Here is a 20,951-nt window from a genome sequence, read left to right on the forward strand (position 1 = left end):
AGTGGCGGCGGGTGAGCACGGAGCACACTCCCCACTCCCACGGCGAGCGGGCACGGAGCACACACCCCACTCCTGTGGTGGGTGAGCACGGAGCACACGCCTCGCTCCCATGGCGAGCCGGCACGGAGCACGCCCTGCTCTCGCGGCGAGCGGGCACGGAGCACACGCCCCGCTCCCGTGGCGGGCGAGCACGGACCCCATGCCCCGCTCCTGCGGCGGGCGAGCACGGAGCACACGACCCGCAAATGCGGCGAGCGGGCATGGAGCACACACCCCGCTCCCGCCACGGTGATGGTGGGCGAGCATGGAGCACACTCCCTGCTCCCGCGGCGAGCGGGCACGGAGCACACGCCCCGCTCCCGCGGTGAGCGGGCACAGAGCACCCCCTGCTCCCGCCGTGGCAGCGGAGGGCAGGGGCGGAGCCCCCCGCCTCCTCCCCGAGCCGTGGGGATGTCAGCACAGAGCCCCCTGCCTCTCCCTCGCCTGAAGCAGGGAACTCCCCTGCCTCCCTCCCTCCCCCCACGCTGCCGGCGCTGAGCTGGCCCCACCCACCACGCAACACAGTAACCAATTTGTAACAATAGCGAAATCCTGGGTTTTACTGGCAGGTGCTCGGCTTGGCACCCTGCTTGGCACTTCTAGGGTTGTACATGTCAGAAAATTATTCACATACTAGCCGCTCCTGAATATAAGCCGCATTTCCGGTTTGGGAGCAAAATTTCAGTCAAAATGGTGCGGCTTGTATTCGTGAAATTACTGTAAATATATGCAATAGTACAATATCAAGTCACAAAAAAAGAACAAAGAACAACCAAATAAATAAAGAGGAGTGTGATTTGATATTGTCTGAAATTATTTGACAGACTGATAGAGCACAAATTTCTCAGACCACAAGCCCCTTTTGCAGTAAGATGGACAGGAGAATAGGTCCTGAGAGAATAGGTTCGTTTCTTCTAACTGTGCTCAGCTCATGTTACTCTAATGGGATTGCCCTAAAAGTTTTGTTTCAAATAAAAACTTACTGCTATCATAAATATTAACTAGATGCTGAATGTCCCAAATCCACCATTTTTTCAGATGATGATCTGCATCTATTTCAGAACACCAGATCCCTTTCACCACTGATAAGGTCACAGAGTTAAGCAGAACTCTGGGCTTACACACATTTAGTGATGGTAAAGGCAGAATTATACGAAATTTGTGGATTCTCAAAGTAGCTGATAACACTCCATTTATCTCAAAAAGAAAATCATAAGTAATGTATTCTTTAATATTGAATTCCTGTGTTAAACAGGCCTGTACTGAATAAACTGTTGAAGCAATAGCAGCAAGGCATTCACTGTGCACAATTTGATACTGGCTACATCCCTGGAAAAATGTTACAGTAGTTTCACGAATACAAGCCGCACGGATTATAAGCCGCACCCCCGGTACCTCGACAATGTTGCTGTCTTTGTCAATAGATAAGCCGCACCCCGAATATTAGCCGCACTTTCGTTCGTCGCGAGAATCCGTGCGCAGCTTTCACAAATTGGCCAATTAGTAACAGGATCGCGGCATAGCGGGCTTTACTGGCTCGGGGCGGGGCCAGGAAGGCTCGGCCCGCTCATGGTTGCCGACGGGGCCGGGTGGCCCAGCTCAGCGCCACGGCTCGGCGGGGCTGGCCGGCTGGTGCTGCCGCCGCCGCCGGGCTCGCTGGCCCCCCTCTCCCGTCAGCACCGCCCCGCTGCCGCGTTCGCTCGCCCGGCTGGCAGGGCTGCCGCCGCCGGGCTCGCCGCCCGCCCCGCTGCCGCTTTCGCTCGCCCTGCGCCGCGCCTCGCGAGCGCCGCGCCTCGCGAGCGCCGCGCCCGCCCCGCGGCGCCGGCGCTTCGCGAGCGGCGCCGGCGCTTCGCGAGCGGCGGCGGCGCTTCCGCGAGCGGCGGCGGCGCTTCGCTCGCGGCGGCGGCGCTTCCGCGAGCGGCGGCGCTTCCGCGAGCGGCGGCGGCGCTTCGCTCGCGGCGGCGGCGCTTCCGCGAGCAGCGGCGCTTCGCTCGCGGCGGCAGCGCTTCGCTCACGGCGGCGGCGCTTCCGCGAGCGGCGGCGGCGCTTCGCGAGCGCCGCTTTCGCTCGCCCCGCCGGCAGGGCTGCCGCCGCCGCCACCAGGCTCGCCGGCCGCCCCCTCCCGTCTGCACCGCCGCCGCGTTTCCTCGCCCTGGCCGGCACTGCAGGCCCCCGCACCGCCGGGCTCCCCCACGCTGCTGGCCCCGATTATGCTGGGCTTCCCCCGCTGCCAGGCAGCCCCACCCGCCGGCCTTCCTGCTTCTGCCATGCTCCCGTGCACTGCTAGCCCCAGTTCTCCCGGGCTCCCCCGCCATGCTGGCTCAGGCTCTGCCGCCCTCCCTGCCCCGCCCTGCTGGCTCAGGCTCTGCCGCCCGCCCCCACACTGCTGGCCCCGCCTCTGCCAGGCTTTCCCACCTCTGCCGGGGCCGGCCGGGCTCCAGCTTGGCTTGGGGCTGCCGCGGGCTCTCACTTCCGTGTTGGCAGCTTTTAGAATTTTGTTAATAGATTAGCCGCCCCGGAATATTAGCCGCACTTCCGGGTTTCCACCAAAATTTTGGTCAAATTGGTGCGGCTTGTATTCGTGAAATTACTGTAATATTCATTTGAAAAAACACTGTCAGAGTCATCAGAGTAATCATCTTGTATGTCTTATCCATGTCTCTTCTCACCTCTAAATCATTATCCTTCCTAACAATCAATTCTTCTGGCAGAAGAACATCAGCCATTTGAAGAAATACCTGCCAACTTCTGAGACAAAAAGAGCTGCAGCTAACAGAGGGATGCATGCACCAAATGCAGCTGCTCTTTACCTCAGGAGCAGAGTTAGGCTTTGCAGGACAATTTCATTGGGAATATGTTCACTTTGGGGCAGATCTTCTCTCACCAATAATACACCACTTCTCTAAAACCAACCAAAGAATATACTCCAATAAGGCTTAAAGCAAGAGGACTTACTTCCAAATGAAAATCAACTTAAGCACTGAAAATTGAAATACAAACTGAGATTTAAGTTTTATAAAAATCAGACCTGGTAAGATACTTGAGTTAAACAATGTTCAATACCAGGTCCAATATCATGTGCCCTTTCAAACTCAAAGTTAAAGTCTAAACTCTGTTTTGACTAACTGTGAAATATGCAAAGTGCACTGCTTTAATTGTGCCCTGAGTAGCCATATTGTTCCAGCTGCACTTATTAAAAAAAAAAAAAAATCAATTTGATCCCCTTTATAAGCAGCCTGAAATTAGAAGGCCGTAGCTCTGAATTGTCTTACAGACAAGTTTTCTGCAAGGAGTTAAAATGACAGGTTTGACAGCTTTTACTCCATAGCACACTGGCTCTGAATCCAATTTCTTTGCCGTTTAGCATGAAAACAGTCATTCCACTGCTCAAAATGCAACATAAAAGCAGAATTCACTTATCAATTGAAGAATGATTTTAAGGAAGGGTTTTCAGAGAAAGATACTGTCCTATTCAGTATTTTCCAATGCAGACTTCCTTCTGTTCTTTCCTGTTTCTCCCTTAACTTCCTTTTCTCCTTCCTGAACAGACACAGTAGAGAAATGTAAATGGTCACATATACACGCTACTGAGATTTACCCTTCCCTTATTGTTGCTGTCTTGGAGTAGTGTACACAGTTGAGGCAATATTCCCTTGGTTGTCAGGCACTTGTGGCAGGTCAACAGCTTGGATCTGTTCAGGAAACATTTTCTGCAAGACTTCACAATCATACTGGCTTTCTATCAAGATCAAATTCCCTCAATGTCCCTCCTGCTTCTTTAACACTACAAACAGCAACACAAAAAGCAACGGTTTCCCAGCACTGCCATTTTCTCAGTAAAATCTTTCTAAAAGATGCACATTCTAAAAATTACATGTGAAACTTGTGCTCTGCCAGCAGTTCCATATCACAGCATCATTCCATGCAAAGCAAGTGTTCTAACTGCTCTCCTCCTGCTTTAATTCTGAAGACAGTGGTGCAGTATGTCTTGTGTCTTGTTGTCTAACAATAATTGTAGGAGTTAAGAAGCATTGGTGACAATTTCAAGCTTGGCCAGCAGAAAAAAGCAGGAAAAAAAGGGGTCAGTTTCACTCCGAAACCACCTACACAATCCAGTCAGATGTTCCTCAATTACCTGTTCTGCATAAAAGCTCAGGATTAAGGTCAGGATGTTTCGATGTCTAAGCAGTGAGAAAAGTCGAACAAGTCATTCACAACAGAACACAGTTCTTTATGTTGTTAACCATCGTAGTCTAGAATCTGCTCCATTTCTGAAAGGCAATTTAATTTTTCAATTCTTACTGTTACCTGAGAAAATCATACCTCTCACTGAAATGCTGGAAATGAATGTTACACAACAAGGTTATTCAAAAAACATTTCAGTTTGTTGTGTGGGTCTAGATAGATGGGGAACATTTGCAAATCCATAATCACAAAAAGCTGGCAACATGCTACTCCTATGCATGGAAATAAATGTATTATACAAAGATGCATAAAGCAAGAGCCTCGCAGCAGAGCAGAATGAATTACAGTAATTTCACGACTATAAGGCGCATCCTTTTGACTAAAATTTTCCCTGGAACCCGGAAGTGCGCCTTATAGTCCGGTGCACCTTATCTGATAGATGAAGTTCAAAAAATTTGCCTACCCGGAAGTGAGAGCTGTGAGCCACGGGGGGAGCTGGCAAGGCCATGGCTGCCAGGTGGAGGTGGGGCAGAGTGGCGGCGGGCACGCCCCGGCCCCGTGGAGGCGGAGCTACCCCTCCAGAGGCACGCCCTGGCCCCATGGAGGTGGCACGGCCCCTCCAGAGGCGCCCCCTGGCCCCGTGGAAGCGGGACGGCCCCTATACAGGCACCCCCCGGCCCCGTGGAGGCGGTATGGCCCCTATACAGGCACCCCCCGGCCCCATGGAGGCGGCACGGCCCCTACACAGGCACCCCTCAGCCCCGTGGAGGTGGCATGGAGGGGTGGCGGCCATGACCCAGCCCCGCCGGATACAGGCGGGCCAGGGGGCCCGCAGCACCACCCCTGCCAGGTGGAGGTGGGTCAGGGGGCCAATGGCTGCCAGGTTGAGGTGGGGCCTCGTCCAGCAACCGTGCGGAGGGAGTTGGGGGTGGAGCCTCACTGCAAAAAAAAAGTGCGCCTTATAGTCCGGTGCGCCTTATGGTCGTGAAATTACTGTAAATTCTGCTACCATCACAAACAGGGACAACATCTCTCAGACATGATCTTATAAGGACTCATTCTCTCTTGCAGAAGAACAGCTTCAACAGTATCCTTTAGAGGCATATCATAATTAAAGAGCATTTATGACATCTCTGTACTTGCCAAAGTGAACTTGCATGCTTGCAGGTACTTCTTTCTAACAATCCTTCCAGTTCAGAAAATACTCTAATCATTTACTTCTGTGCTGCTAGAAACCTGTCTTTCTGAACACATTAATTTCCCACGTGTCTATAAATTGGGACAAGAACTTAGTCACATGAAATATTCAACTACACAGAAATGCAACAAAACAGGATGAAACTCACTTTTCCACTAGTTCATCACCTTCAAATTATTTTTTAAATTAAAGAATTTTCTCATCTTCAAAGATAAAATCATAGCGTTTGAAGATTTGGTCATGGGTCTAATAAAAATTGTTTATGCTTGAGGATTCTTTGAAGATGCTCTGCTTTTATTTTTCATATGGTACTTTGAGAATATTCAACATCAAATAATGAGTGGTGTGAAATGCTGTCTCACACAAACAGGGCAGACAAACAAGGAAAAAATGGCATTTAAAACCACAAATATTTATGATCAACATTCTTGAAGAAAGAATTTTCTCCCAAAGTTTCTAACCTGTTCTTTAAATTGAGAGTCAACTTCTGCAAACTCAAGTACCACACTAATAAAAACATCTTCCATGGAAGGTGTTGCTTAGACATAACATTTGATGTGCAACTCATGTGCACAAGGACTTCTTCATAGCTCAAATTAGGAACCTAGTCTGTGCAGTCAGTAAAGGCCAGCAAGACACACCAAAATAAGCAATTTATAGTTACAGTAATTTCACGACTATAAGGCTCATTGGATTAAAAGGCGCACATCTGGGAGTTGGCAAATTTCTGAACTTAGTCCATATATAAGGCACATCAGACTATAAGGCGCACTTTTTTTTTTTAAGACAGGATCCATGCGCAATAAAGTAATGAATTAGTAGCAATCAGAACAGTCGTGCTGGCTTGGGTTACAATACAGGATGTGATCAAAGTATCTATTCTATCACTATCTGTTGTGACCAGATGTGGCAGTGATCCTTATCTCTGTGGGAGCTACTCTGCTAATGGGCCATCCATTGAATTCAGTAGGGCATTGTTCTTTATCTTTGCACCCCCCATCCTTCCTCCAGGGAGTTATCTTCTGCTAATGGCCCACTGAGTCCCACTGTGTGACTGATAAAATTATTTCATCCCACTGAGAGTTGCTCCAGACGGGGGGTGGAGCCCAGCATTTCCTACCTAGATAAAAACTGAAATTCTGGGACACCAAGTCGCCCTCTTTTCCCTGAACTCCAGAGGAAAACCGGACTTTTTTTTCCATATCATCGCTGGACCTTTGGAGGGAGGCTGCACCCATCTACAAGATCAATGCTTCAACTGAACCACATCTGTCACTGCAGGAGGACTGCAGTCACCATTTAATTGGACTGCTACCAACACCCTGACTGACGGGTGCCATCCTGACGGGGTGTCAGGTTGTACTCTGACTTTGTGTCTTAGTTTGGAGGACAGGTGTCTGCTAAGAAAGGCAGGAACCTCTCTTTGAAATGGAGAATGCAAACCCCCTCTCTCCAAATTATTATAATTTTGAAATCAAGGAGCTCTCAGGTAAAAATATGGGAATTAGGAATAACAGTTCTTTACTAGGGAAATTAAAATAGAAATACAGTACTACAAAGAAACAAACACCAAACCCTGACAAAGTCAGAGTACAACCTGACACCCTGTCAGGTAGGGTGTTGGTAGCAATTTGATTAAATAGTGGCTGCAGTCTTGCAGTAACAGATGTGGTTTAGTTGAAGCAGTGGTCTTGAAGAAGGTGCAGTTTCCTTCCAGAGGTCTAGCAGTGATGTGGAGAAATCTTGTTTTTTTCTAGAGTCCAGTAAAGAAAGGGCTACTCAGTGTCCTAGAATTTCAGTTTTTATCTAGGCAAGAAAGGCTTGGCTCTTCCCCCTGGCTGGAGCAACTCTCAATGGGATAAAGTAATTTTATCAGTCACACAGTGGGATTCAATGGGCCATTAGCAGAAGATAACTCCCTGGAGGAAGGATGGGGGGTGCAAAAATAAAGAACAATGCCCTACTGGTTTCAATGGATGGCCAATTAGCAGAGTATCTCCCACAGAGATAAAGATCACTGCCCTGCCTGGTCACAACAGATAGTGATAGAATAGATACTTTGATCACATCCTGTATTGCAACCCAAGACACTTTGTCAGTGTTTGGGGTTTGTTTCTTTGTATCAGGTCGCAGCTCGCACTTCCGGGTTGGCAAATTTCCGAACTTGGTGCATATATAAGGCACTCCGAAGCATAAGGCGCACTTCTGGGTTCAGACCAAAATTTTAGTCAAAAGGGTGCACCTTATAGTAGTGAAATTACTGTAATTGCTTGCTGGCAGGAATATCCTGAGTTGGAAGGGACCCATCAGGATCATTGATGGGTCCTGTCTGTACTGGACACCCCAAGAGTCACACCATACGGCTGAGAGCATTGTCCAAACACTTCTTGAATTCTGTCAGGTTTGGTGCTGTGGCTACTTCCTTGGGGAGCCCGTACCAGTGCACAACCACGCTCTGGGTGAAGAATATTTTCCTGATATCCAACCTAAACCTCCCCTGACAAAACTTCATGCTGTTTCCTCAGGTCCTGTCATTGGGTACCAGAGCAAAGAGATCAATGTTCTCAGATGTTCTTTCTGTAAAATAAGTCTCAATCAAGCACATGTTATTCAAGCAGTCCTTCACTGATTATTTTCATCTAACATCCTTCAAATAGCAAATTTACACAGTGATAACATTATGGATAATGAAATCCAAATCCAAGACCACAAACCATCCCTTGTTCATCCCAAATTCCCTAAAGCACTCTTTATCATGCTTTAGCCCTTTCCATAGAACAAGAAAAGTCTACACATACATACTTCACTGTATGTGAACTCACTTCTGCTGCCTGACACAGCTGCTCTCCATGAAAACAGAAGAATTTCCTATAAAATGCTAAAACAATCACAAATTATCAATCTACAGAATGTTATATGACTTTCTCTCTTAAAGCTATTTTCGCTGGTTATTTTGTGGATCTGTTTGCCTTTTGTCCTGAAATTTCAGAGGAAGAAAGTTCTACTTTCTTTGAAGCCCTAATTACACATTTTTTTCAAATGATTACCCTCTCAGTAATCAGTAGTGCTTTTCAGAAGGGAGATTAAAGATGACTTTAACAGTACTTCTCCTTTGACAAAAGAAATGGCTGCAAAGTAAGAAAACCCTACATGGTAGGTGTCATCCATACACACTTCAGTAAGCATTTTATATAAGATCACAATGAAAATTTTTATTGAAGTTTATTTTATTTTGAAAAAAACCCAGTTTGATGGATGAACTGAACATTATGAGAAGGGGAAGGCTGCTTGGTGACTGGTTGTGGGGTAATTTTGTTTTGCTATTTGCATTAATGATCTTGGCAAAGGAGAATTATGCTGAAGAGCACAAATATAAAATATTAGCAAAATCAAGATTCTCTGCAATGCAAGATTACAGAAAGGATCTGTACTACTGTTTCATGCCAATTAAAAAGGCAAATATGACCCCAGTATGCATCAGTCAAGCATACCTCTTAAAATAGAGGCGTAAAAGTGCCATCCTAGAAGGCAGTGGGGAATGAATTAGATTCCTGTTGCCTGAACTCCAAGATTTCCTCTGGTGCTAGTAAAGTGAAGGGGTAATAAGGATGAATAGGAAAAGGCAACAATCCCTTATGAGGGAAGGTTAGGTGTTTGAGGCTTTTAGCCTACCAAAACAAAGTCTAAGAAGAATCAGCTTGTTCACTGCTGTTGGGATTTGGGGAAGTTTTTACTCTTTCCCTCTGTGGAGAAATTTTCCCCATTATTATGTTAAGCTGGTCGGGTGGCTCCCCTTTAGCTGTTAAGTGCTCAAGACAAAAGGGGTAGCTGGGTTGGCTCGATTGCGGAGGGGGATTTGAGGGGTGGGGGGTGGATGGTCAGGGGCTGCTTTGTCCTTCCGGGGTGGGGACGACACACTCGCTCTCGCCAGCCCCAACACGGAGGAGAGAGGTTGCTTTTCTCCATGGTGGGACCAGGCCCTGCACTCCGACTGCTAAAGCTTCCTGCTTCTGAAAACAGCGCTGAGAACTGGGACGCCCATGGTGAGCAGAGTTCTTTCCTTCACACTTCTCCCACCTGGGATGGCCACTGCCGCCTCGCTCCCCTGCTTCTGCAGCAGTCGCAACCGAGAGGCTGCCTGCCCTGCTCCATCGGGACTGTGCAGAGGAGGACATCTGTGACTGGACAAAGGGACTGAGACTGAGTTTTGTTCTGTTCTGTCACTGATTTTTTTTTTCATAGCTGATGCTGTTCTTGTTTGTCTTGTAGATATATCAGTAAAGAACTGTTATTCCAAAACTCGTACATTTTGCCTGAGAGTTCCTTAATTTCCAAATTATAGTAAACTGGGAGGGAGGGAATTTTTCACTCTCCATTTCGGGAAAAAAAAAACTCTCACCTTTTTCTGGCAATACTGTTCCTTAAACCAGGACAGATCTTGGCGTCCAACGTGGGGCAGAGAAAAAAGGAATAACAGTTCTTTAGTTCTTCAGTTGCCCAATATTGTCTTTTTGTGTGCTAGCAACCTGTGGTCCAGTTTAATCTGGTTTGGGCTGCAAGTGTTCATACATGTATCTCTCCCATTTGCAAACCCTTACATAAACATGGGCCCTACAACTAAGGCTACTGTGACTGTTATCCAACTTGCTTTATGGCTTGATAAAGTGAGGAATTCATGGATTTTTAACTTCCTTTGGAAGGCGGGTACATGGATTCAGGGATACCACACACTAACTGCATGCTTTTGGGGTTACTTCAATAATGGCACCTACTGTGAGGGAATAACACCAGAGGAAATTTTTTCCCAACCCTTCACCCAGATTTTTGGGTCTACCCCACCAGTTTTTGAAGAGTTCAAATCTCCTCTGAATGTTAATGATATCATACAGTGGCTGGTGTTACTGATAGGCTTGTCCTATTTAACATTTACAGATAAGGGGGGATTGAGCTGGATAACAACTCTGACACCTACTCCAGGAAATAGGAATGGCACTGCAGGCATTGACCCTGAGACTAGAGATGCTGCCCGAGAGCCTGACCCTGCCCCACAGCCCACCTCAGAAAGGAACCACCCGGAGTGGGTGGGGGTTCTAGTGAAGGAGATAGGCCAGATGATGAAGGAATACCTCTCCCCAGCTGGTGAGAAGCCCTGCCTTAAAGGGGGAGAATCCAGTGATGCTGCAGTGGAACCCATAGATGTTACATCTGCCCTGGTTCCAGCTGAATTGCAAGGGCACTCACAGCCAGCAGTAGTCACCCCTGTGGAAACTAGGAAGTCTAAAATGAAAACAAGGCACCTAGACAAAGAAGACCAGAGAGGAGGGCCCTCACAACCAGCAGGGGAGACAGAGGTTGAAATAATCGCTGAGTCCCTGTCTTATGAAAATCTCTGCAATCTGTGGAAAGATATTGCACGACGGGGCCGGGAGGCTTTGACAACTTGGTTATTTCGGGTCTGGGACCTCATGGGTACAGGTGTGCACTTGGACGGTACAGAAGCAAGGAATTTGGGATCCTTGTCCCAGGACTCAGATGTGGACCAGATATTCGTAAGGGAGCCAGGCCCCCTTCCCCTCTGGGAGCAGTTTTTAATGAGTGTAAGAGAAAGGTTTGTCAACAGAGAAAGAATGCAGGAGCACCACCATAGAATGCACTGGAAAACCCTTGAGAAAGAAATTCAACAGCTGAGAGAAGTGGCAGTGCTGGAGGTACTCTTTGGGAGGGATGGACAGCATGACAACGACCCTGACAAGGTCAGGTGCACAGGGCACAGGCAAACCTGGGTCCATCTCAATATACCACCTTCATTGCAATGATTAATGCTGATGAACACCGAGAAACAGTGAGCTCCGCTGCTAACAAGCTTAGGGATTTTCACAGTATGATGAATGGTGCAGTGCAGGCCCAGGTTTCTGCCGTGGTCAAGGATTGCATACAGGCAGGGATAAGGGAAGAGATGAAGAAGGTGAGGGGGATGAGAGGTGAGATAAGTGAGATGAGGGAGGAGATCAGGAAGTTCAAGGCAGCACACCCCCCCAGCTAGTGAAAGAGGGTACACCCCACGAGCTGACCTATGGTTTTTTCTACGTGACCATGGGGAAGACATGGGAAAATGGGATGGGAAACCAACTTATGTCCTGGTAGCACGGGTGTGTCAACTCAGGGAGGGAAATGCTAACCGAGGGAACTACACTAAAGTGAAGGTAGCCTCAACCTCCCATGACCAAAGTGCTGGGCATTACAGATGGGAGGATAATCTGTCAGACCCACTTGAAGGAGCCTCCACTATGTATGGCCAGGAAAGAATAATAGCCAGGGCTAGAGGGGGCCTGCTTCTAGCCAGGGAGAGGTCATGGGATAACAGAGTCTATTGGATGGTGTGAATCTGATGGCCTGGCACATCAGAATCACAAGAATATAGGGTATTAGTTGATACTGGTTCACAATGCACCCTAATACCATCAGAACATGTGGGGGAAGTGCATGTTTCCATTGTTGGAGTGACGGGGGGATCACAGGAATTGACTTTGCTGGAAGCTGAGGTGAGCCTGACAGGGGAGGGGTGGCAGAAACATCTGATTGTAACTGGCCCAGAGGCTCCGTGCATTGTAGGCATAGACTTTCTCAAGAGTGGTTATTATAAAGACCCAAAGGGATTCAGGTGGGCTTTTGGAATAGCTACTGTAGTGGTAGAGGGCATTAAGCAGTTGAACACCTTGCCTGTACTATCAGAAAACCCATTTGCAGTGGGACTTCTGAAGGTGGAGGAGCAACAAGTGCCAATTGCCACCTCAACAGTTCACTGCCGGAAGTACCGGACGAATCGAGATGCCGTGATCCCCATCCACAAGATGATCCGTGAGCTGGAGAGCCAAGGGCTGGTCAGCAAAACCCACTCACACTTCAACAGCCCCATCTGGCCCGTGTGCAAGTCTGATGGAGAATGGAGATTGACTGTGGACTATCGTGCACTGAATGAAGTGACTCCACCGCTGAGCGCTGCTGTGCCGGACATGCTAGAGCTCCAGCATGAGCTGGAGTCCAAGGCAGCAAGGTGGTATGCCACCATTGACATTGCTAATGCATTTTTCTCCATTCCTCTAGCAGCAGAGTGCAGGCCTCAGTTTGCTTTCACCTGGAGGGGCGTGCAGTACACCTGGAACCGACTGCCCCAGGATTGGAAACACAGCCCCACCATCTACCATGGTTTGATCCAGGCTGCACTGGAAAAGGGTGAAGCTCCAGAACACCTACAATACATCGATGGCATCATTGTGTGGGGGAACACGGCAGTGGAGGTATTCGAGAAAGGAGAAAAGATCATCCAGATTCTGCTGAGAGCCGGCTTTGCCATTGAAAAGAACAAAGGACCTGCCTGCAAGATCCAGTTCCTGGGAGTAAAGTGGCAAGATGGATGGTGCCAGATCCCCACTGAGGTCATCAATAAGATCACCGCGATGTCTCCACCAACCAACAAGAAGGAAACACAAGCTTTCCTAGGTGCCATAGGCTTTTGGAGAATGCACATTCCTGAGTACAGTCAGATTGTGAGCCCTCTCTACCTGGTCACCCATAAGAAGAAAGATTTCCACTGGGGTGCTGAGCAACAGCAAGCCTTTGCCCAGATCAAGCAGGAGATCACTCATGCAGTAGCCCTTGGCCCAGTCAGGATGGGACCAGAGTTGAAGAATGTGCTTTATTCTGCAGCCGGGAACCATGGACTGTCTTGGAGCCCTTGGCAGAAGGTGCCTGGGGAGACTCGAGGCTGACCTCTGGGATTCTGGAGCCGAAGCTACAGAGACTCTGAAGCCAATTACACTCCCACAGAGAAGGAGATCTTGGTTGCCTAGGAGAGAGTCCAAGCTGCCTCAGAAGTGATTGGCACAGAAGCACCCCGACTACCAGTGCTGGGGTGGATGTTCAAAGGAAAGGTTCCCTCTACCCACCACGCCACCGACGCCACATGGAGCAAGTGGATTGCCCTCATCACGCAACGCACCTGTATCAGAAACCCGAATTGCCCTGGGATTTTGGAGATAATTATGAAGTGGCCAGAAGGTGAAAACTTTGGTCTCACCGATGACGAGGAGAAAGAACAAGTGAGCCAGGTTGAGGAGTAGATGAAACATGCCAGTAGATGAAACACGCTACGCTCTTTTCCCTGACGGCTCCTGCCGCATCGTGGGGATGAATTGGAAGTGGAAAGTAGCCGTATGGAGCCCCACACAACAGGTTGCACAAGCTACCAAAGGAGAAGGTGGATCAAGTCAACTTGCTGAATTCAAAGCTGTTCAGCTGGCCTTGGACATTGCTGAGAGATAGAAGTGGCCAAAGCTCTACCTTTATACTGACTCATGGATAGTAGCCAACGCTCTGTGGGGTTGGCTGGAAAGGTGGAAAAAGGCAAACTGGCAACATAGGGGAAAACCAATCAGGGCTGCTGATGAGTGGAAAGACATTGCCACCCAGGGAGAGAAGCTACCTGTGAAAGTTCGTCATGTGGATGCCCATGTCCCAAAGAGTCAGGCTAATGAGGCGCACCGACACAATGAGCAGGTAGATCAGGTCTCAAAGATAGAGGTGTCACGGATAGACTTAGATTGGTAACACAAGGGAGAATTGTTCCTGGCTTGATGGGCCCATGATGCCTCAGGTCATCAGGGCAGACATGCCACGTATAAGGGGGCACGAGACCGAGGGGTGGATCTAACCATGGACAGTATTTCTCAGGTTATCCATGACTGTGAGATGTGCACTGCCATCAAACAGGTCAAGCGGGTGAAGCCCCTCTGGTATGGTAGGCGTTGGTCCAAATATAAGTACGGGGAGGCCTGGCAAATTGACTATATCACACTACCTCAAACCTGCCAAGGCAAGCGCTACGTACTGACCATGGTGGAAGCCACCACTAGATGGTTGGAGACCCACCCTTTGCCTCACGCCACTGCTCGGAACACCATCCTGGGCCTTGAAAAACAGGTCCTTTGGAGGCATGGTACCCCTGAGAGAACTGAGTCAGACAACAGGACTCATTTCAAGAACAGCCTCATAAACAGCTGGGCTAGGGAACACAGCATTGAGTGGGTGTACCACATCCCCTACCATGCACCAGCAGCTGGGAAGGTCGAACGGTGCAATGGCCTGCTTAAAACCACCTTGAAGGCACTTGGTGGGGGGACTTTCAAGAACTGGGAGAGTAATCTACCAAAGGCCACATGGTTAGTGAATGCCGAGGCTCCATTAACCAAGCAGGCCCTGCCAATCTGAGCTCTTGGGAACACCAGATGGAGATAAGGTTCCAGTGGTACACATGAGAGGTATGCTAGGGAAAACTGTTTGGGTGAACTCTGCCTCCAGCAAAGACAATCCTGTCCATGGGGTGGTTTTTGCTCAAGGACCAGGTTGTACCTGGTGGGTGATGCAAAAGGAGGGAGAGATCCGATGCATACCCCAAGGAGACCTTGTTCTAGGGTGAACTATCTATGATACTGTGTCTGCAACTGTATGTATGTATACAATTTAAAGGTTCTAATTTGATGTAGTATGTTGGCATGGGAAAAATTTGGGGTGGATAATGTTGGGGGTTGGGGGAGTTTTTTACTCTTTCCCTCTGTGGAGAAATTTTCCCCATTATTGTGTTAAACTGGCCAGGTGGCTCCCCTTTAGCTGTTAAGTGCTCAAGACAAAAGAGATAGCTGGGTTGGCTCGATTGCATTGCGGAGGGGGATTTGAGGGGTGAGGGGTGGATGGTCGGGGGCTGCTTTGTCCTTCCGGGGTGGGGGAGGGGACGACACACTCGCTCTCGCCAGCCCCAACGCGGAGGAGAGAGGTTGCTTTTCTCCATGATGGGACCAGGCCCTGCACTCCGACTGCTAAAGCTTCCTGCTTCTGAGAACAGCGCTGAGAACTGGGACGCCCATGGTGAGCAGAGCTCTTTCCTTCACACTTCTCCCACCTGGGATGGCCACTGCCGCCTCGCTCCCCTGCTTCTGCAGCAGTCGCAACTGAGAGGCTGCCTGCCCTGCTCCATCGGGACTGTGCGGAGGAGGAAGACATCTGTGACTGGAAAAAGGGACTGAGACTGAGTTTCGTTCTGTTCTGTCACTGATTTTTTTTTTCATAGCTGATGCTGTTCTTGTTTGTCTTGTAGATATATCAGTAAAGAACTGTTATTCCAAAACTCATATCTTTTGCCTGAGAGTTCCTTAATTTCCAAATTATAGTAAACTGGGAGGGAGGGAATTTTTTCACTATCCATTTCGGGAAAAAACTCTCGCCTTTTTCTGGCAATACTGTCCCTTAAACCAGGACAACTGCAAATACCTCACTGAAGGAAGTATCAAATAAGGAGAGGTATTTAAAATGCAGGAGAGTGCAGTTCAAAGAATAAATGGATCTTCACTGGGAGGCTGCTATTTCAGGGGGACTAGATTCACCAGCTCATGAGAAACCTCTCTTGTTAAAAATACAACCAGACATGATCAAGGAGCTTAATGTACCTGATTACATTTTATGAAGTAACGAAAATTCAAGACACAAAAAGAGAAAACACAAAGGCAAAACTTCCAAACCCTCAACAAAAGAAAAACATCAAAACCTATATCATGCTTCAGGAACAAAAGCTGCCATGTCACAACAGTCAGAAACAAAGAAACACCCATGTCAAGAGTATCTGATGTACTGAAGCCTCCAGTCAAAGCACGAGTAAGAGGTCAAATGATAATATACAAGCAAGACAAACATTTTAGAGTGATTAAATATGCCTAGTTAAGTAATACTCTTGAGCATACCCCATCTGGGAAAATCAAAGTGCCTCATAAAAGCCTTAACGATTTACGTCTCATTAAAAATTATAGGTGCATTATGTACTGTTTTAGAGCTAAGAAACTTTGGATACTGATCCACTGCAGTATGGAAATATGCACTTAGTATTAATTTTGATCAGTCTCCTGCCATGCACTTAACTGCTTTGCTAGATCATAAATGTAAATGGTCTATCCTCAGAATAACATGGGATTTAGGATATGAATGAAGAATGAGGTTTAATCATCACCATGTCCCTCCATTTGCATATGTTCCATATTTGATGGAACAAACAACAGAACACACCACTCAGCATCCTTCTGTAGATAACTGTGCACCACTCAACACCATTAGTCAATCCAGAAGTGACTCGTGAATCATGATTTACGAATCCCTGCTTCAGGAGATAAAAGAATTACAAGCTACCATCAGAACGTGCTACTGACTAAACAAAATGGGTCCATTATAGTAAGGGTGCCATCTTTGAGCCTACTCCTAACCTGACTACAACTGAGATAGATTTTCAAGTGAGCACTAATTTAAATAACGAGAGTACAGTAGCAGCACACAGAAGCTCCATGCATTTCAAAGCAGGTAGTACTTTGGTATCAGTAGATGTGAAACTCGAGCATGTCCAGTTCAGTGCCTACCCAAGTATCAGTACTGAAATCCTGTGCAAAAGCAGATCTATAAAAGTTATGAGGTATCTGTTCCTACGGCAAAATGAATTTTTACTTTCAGAGCACAGGTATGCTACAAAGAGTGAATCTGGAAAAATAATAACCAATAGTTTTAATTACTATAATCAAGAACTTTGACCCTGATTTCCCCCTTAGGCAAAACTTAGTGGTCATTAGTGCATTTGGACTCTCAAATATGATCAACTCTACTGTTGTATTGTTGTTAAGCTATTTTATGATGCTGTTGAAGTACTATGGAAGTGAATCAGAAATCTGGCAGTGAGCTCTCATATAGGCTTATAAATTAAAATCCAGCATTTCAAAATAAAAACAAGTGTGCATAGAACTACATTGCTCATATGTCCTATTACAGTAAGAGTGACTCTTGATCACTATTACAGACAATAACAAAATACAGCAGATATTGTAATAATGAATTCTTTATTTCTAGCTCCCTGCATGAAGAGGAAGACTTAAAAAGAGTAATCTGAGCCCCATTCAAAGTAAAAACAAGGAGATATTTTATTTTTTAGCCAATGCAAAGAAAGCATCCATCAAGAAGAGTTTCTGAGGAAATTAAGTAGCGATGTGTATCATTACCATGAATAGTAAGTTTGCAGCTAAAACTTTTAGAAAGATCATTCTGAAACACTTCTGAAAGACACTTAAACCACATCCTAAATCGAGTCAGTTATACCTTCCTCTGGCTTTAACAACTTGCTGAACAATGTGTTTCTAAGCATGCTTCACCACAAACTCACCAATTTAGATCAGCACCTATCAATAGCTAAAGGGCACAGCAAAAGAATCTTATCACAAGAATAAGAAGCAAGCAATACAAAGAATACTCAGCATTAGTATACTAAACTCAGTGTCAGTATCCTCAGTCATTGGATATTTTCAAACAAACAAGATAAAGCAATGCAAGGCACTTAGATAATCACATTTATTAGAAATTATATAAAGGTTCATTAAAATTAGCAAGGTAGACTCCTAAAGCCTGTATTTAGTTACTTGGAGAGAAGTAATTTTCAAATGGAATTCCTGAGGATCCTGTACTTATTTCAGATAAAATATACTTCAAGGTTAACACAAGAAACAAAAGGCATACAGAATAAAAAGCAATAACTATCATAAAAACTTATGTGGTATATAATCAACATAACCCTTCTTCTTGCCCTTTGTCTTAAATAAAATACATGCAAGTATATTTACCTTTGCTCCATGTTTATGCAGAACTTCCATGACATCATTATGAGCTTTTTCAGCTGCAATATGCAAAGGTGTCATGAAACTAGAGGGGAGAAATAAAAAGTAATGTATTAGTTTTACATTCCTAGTATGACAGAGGCCTTTGGAAAACTCAAACATTTCAGAAACCTACTCTTTGTTTTTCTCGTTTACGTTTGCTCCTTTCCTGAGCAACAGTTCTGTAACTTGTTTCCTCTTCGGATGCACAGCCGCCACAGCACAGTGCTGCAAAAAAAGGAAATATAAAGCATATTTCAACTCCACAGATGATAAAGAACTTCAAAGATACATTACTTCATCCCTCAAATTATTCTGCTAAAATCAGACTACAAAATCTACAAACAGAATTCATTATACTGAACAAAATACAGGTTCGTGATCAATGCAAAATTAATCTACTCAGAAAAACAATTTTAATTTTAAATTTGTCCCTTCAGAAAAAAGCAGTATGGTCCCAACTATATTAACCACCTATCAGGACAAAGCTGACACAAATAAACAAAGGTGGGAAAGACAAAGAGTTTGAAACAGCCTAAATTTTTACCGAGGATCTCCAAAGGGGTCTGTAAGGATTCTGCTGCAAGTCAAATCGAACATCACTGTTTCTTCTTCTGTTCCAATGTGTACTGACCTTGTTAATGGCCATTTGTGTCATGTACCCAACTACAGATTATGTAATAAGCAAATAGGTTTACATTTCTCTTAAGAGTATCTTTTTTCCCATGCAATGAGAAACATACAACACAGGGCTTCTCAATGCTCATGCCTGCCCTTGTGGGACCACATAGTCTTTTGCTAGGTGTAACTATTCTCCTCATCTGTTGGTTTCTCAACAATGGCCCTACCAATGCATTCCTAAAGTCTGGAATTACCAGCATGATTCCATATAAGACTGAAGTCCCAGCTTTAATATCAAGTCCAGAAATGCTTATTTCAAGTTTGGACACTTCAAGATAGCAGACTATGAGAAATGGGAGAAACTTTTGGATTTTTCTGTTTATATCTTTATCCACATTTTAAACTGGTAATCCATAAAAGGTAATAAGTCTCCTGGAAGAGTTCTCTAACTTTCCAATAGCAAAGCTATTACAATTAGACAGACCCCAAACCCAATGCTAATAGGTACCACTAGTACCAATAACCATCTTTTGTCCAGTTTCAGCCTACATTACAAAGTAACTTTCACTCAAGCTTCCACACTACTTTAATTAGCAGGGCACATCCAAATTTTGCAAAGGCAAGCTTTGTAAATAAACATTAAGATCAACTTTTGCTCTAAAGAGTGGTAGCATTTTTAAGACTTTGCAGAAAATATCCTGTCTATATTTCCTGTCTATATGATAAGCCCTAAAACACACAAATGCTGAAGTATTGCCAAACCTCAAAGCAACACTAAAACCTGTGTCAGGTGCTTGATTTGGTCTTTCGGCTAATACAGCAGAGACCTCAGTGGCCCATGGAAAATGTTATCATGCTTAGGGCAGGAATAGCCCCGTTAGATTACACACAACCTCATCTGATCCTCAAAGTTGAGTCCTTTCATTTAGACTGGAGATGATTTGGAAATCATATGTATACCAGCCAAAAACTGAAAAATCACAGTGAAGCACTTAGTGAACAGTGAACCAAATACATCAATAGAGCTAAAATACCCATTTGGTCTAGCTGTCTCTGCAGAAATCAGCAGGCAGAAAAGAGCAAAGAACATCAGAGGACTATGAAGTGACCATTACACAGCTAAAGAGATGCCACATAGCAGCAGTTGATAAGACTCAGAAAGAAAAGGATAACATCATCCCAAATTTCACACTGTCTTCACATTCAGCCTATAAACCTCTCTTCTCTACCTTGCTTCTAACCTTGGGCGCGGATGGTGAGTCCTCTGCAGAGGAAACAGAGCATATGGATACTTGGTACCCATACGCTGTGTTCTGATCACAGTCGTAATGTTTCCAACACTAAATATGCAGTTGCATGCCTGCAGCTGACACCTGCCACTGGGAAGAAAATGTTCCACTGGAATAAAGTACAGTAAATTCACGAATACAAGCCGCACGGAGTATAAGCCACACTGCTGGTGTGTTGGCAACATTGTTGCCTTTGTTAATAGATAAGCCGCACCCGGAATATTAGCCGCACTTTAGTTTGCAGCGAACTTTCACAAAGTCGTCATTTGGTAACACAATCGCGGGATCGCCGGGGCTTACTGGCTTACTGCCGACCTCGGAAACATTGTTTCCAAGTGAAAAAAGACACACCCTTTATTTACAAGCCGAAAAAGACAGGAACAATAGTGTGGTCATTTTGCGAGCATTCCCAATGGATCCTTGTTGCCTTTAAACAGCCACTTAGCCACGCAGGCAGGCAGCTGAGCTCCGAGCGGAGCCACATCTCCGTGCTGGCACAGGAGTGGCCGTTGTAGCCCTCGCAGCCTGCGGGGGGAGGGGCCATTGTAGCCCTCGCAGCCCGTGGGGGGAAGCGGCCGTTGTAGCCCTCGCAGCCCACGGGGGGAGCGGCCGTTGTAGCCCTCGCAGCCGGGCGGGGGGAGCGGCCGTTGTAGCCCTCGCAGCCCACGGGGGGAGCGGCCGTTTTAGCCCTCGCAGCCGGGCGGGGGGAGCGGCCGTTGTAGCCCTCGCAGCCCACGGGGGGAGCGGCCGTTGTAGCCCTCGCAGCCCACGGGGAAAGCGGCCGTTGTAGCCCCCGCAGGCGGGCGGGGGGAAGCGGCCGTTGTAGCCCTCGCAGCCCACGGGGGAAGCGGCCATTGTAGCCCTCGCAGCCCACGGGGGAAGCGGCCG

At 46.7% G+C, this 20,951-nt stretch overlaps 1 protein-coding gene across 1 annotated transcript in view; it reads right to left on the minus strand.

Moving 5' to 3' along the window:
• TNKS (tankyrase) overlaps positions 1–20,951 on the minus strand; it is a 172,371-nt gene that overhangs the window by 34,376 nt on the left and 117,044 nt on the right. The window contains exons 10-11 of the mRNA XM_033061301.2: positions 18,290–18,381; positions 18,121–18,199 (exon numbers count right to left, since the gene is read on the minus strand). Of these exons, the coding sequence (XP_032917192.1) occupies positions 18,121–18,199; positions 18,290–18,381 (171 nt within the window). The remainder of the gene's footprint in view (positions 1–18,120; positions 18,200–18,289; positions 18,382–20,951) is intronic.

This window comes from Catharus ustulatus, chromosome 5, assembly GCF_009819885.2.
Source record: "Catharus ustulatus isolate bCatUst1 chromosome 5, bCatUst1.pri.v2, whole genome shotgun sequence".
Taxonomy (NCBI): Eukaryota; Metazoa; Chordata; class Aves; order Passeriformes; family Turdidae; genus Catharus; species Catharus ustulatus.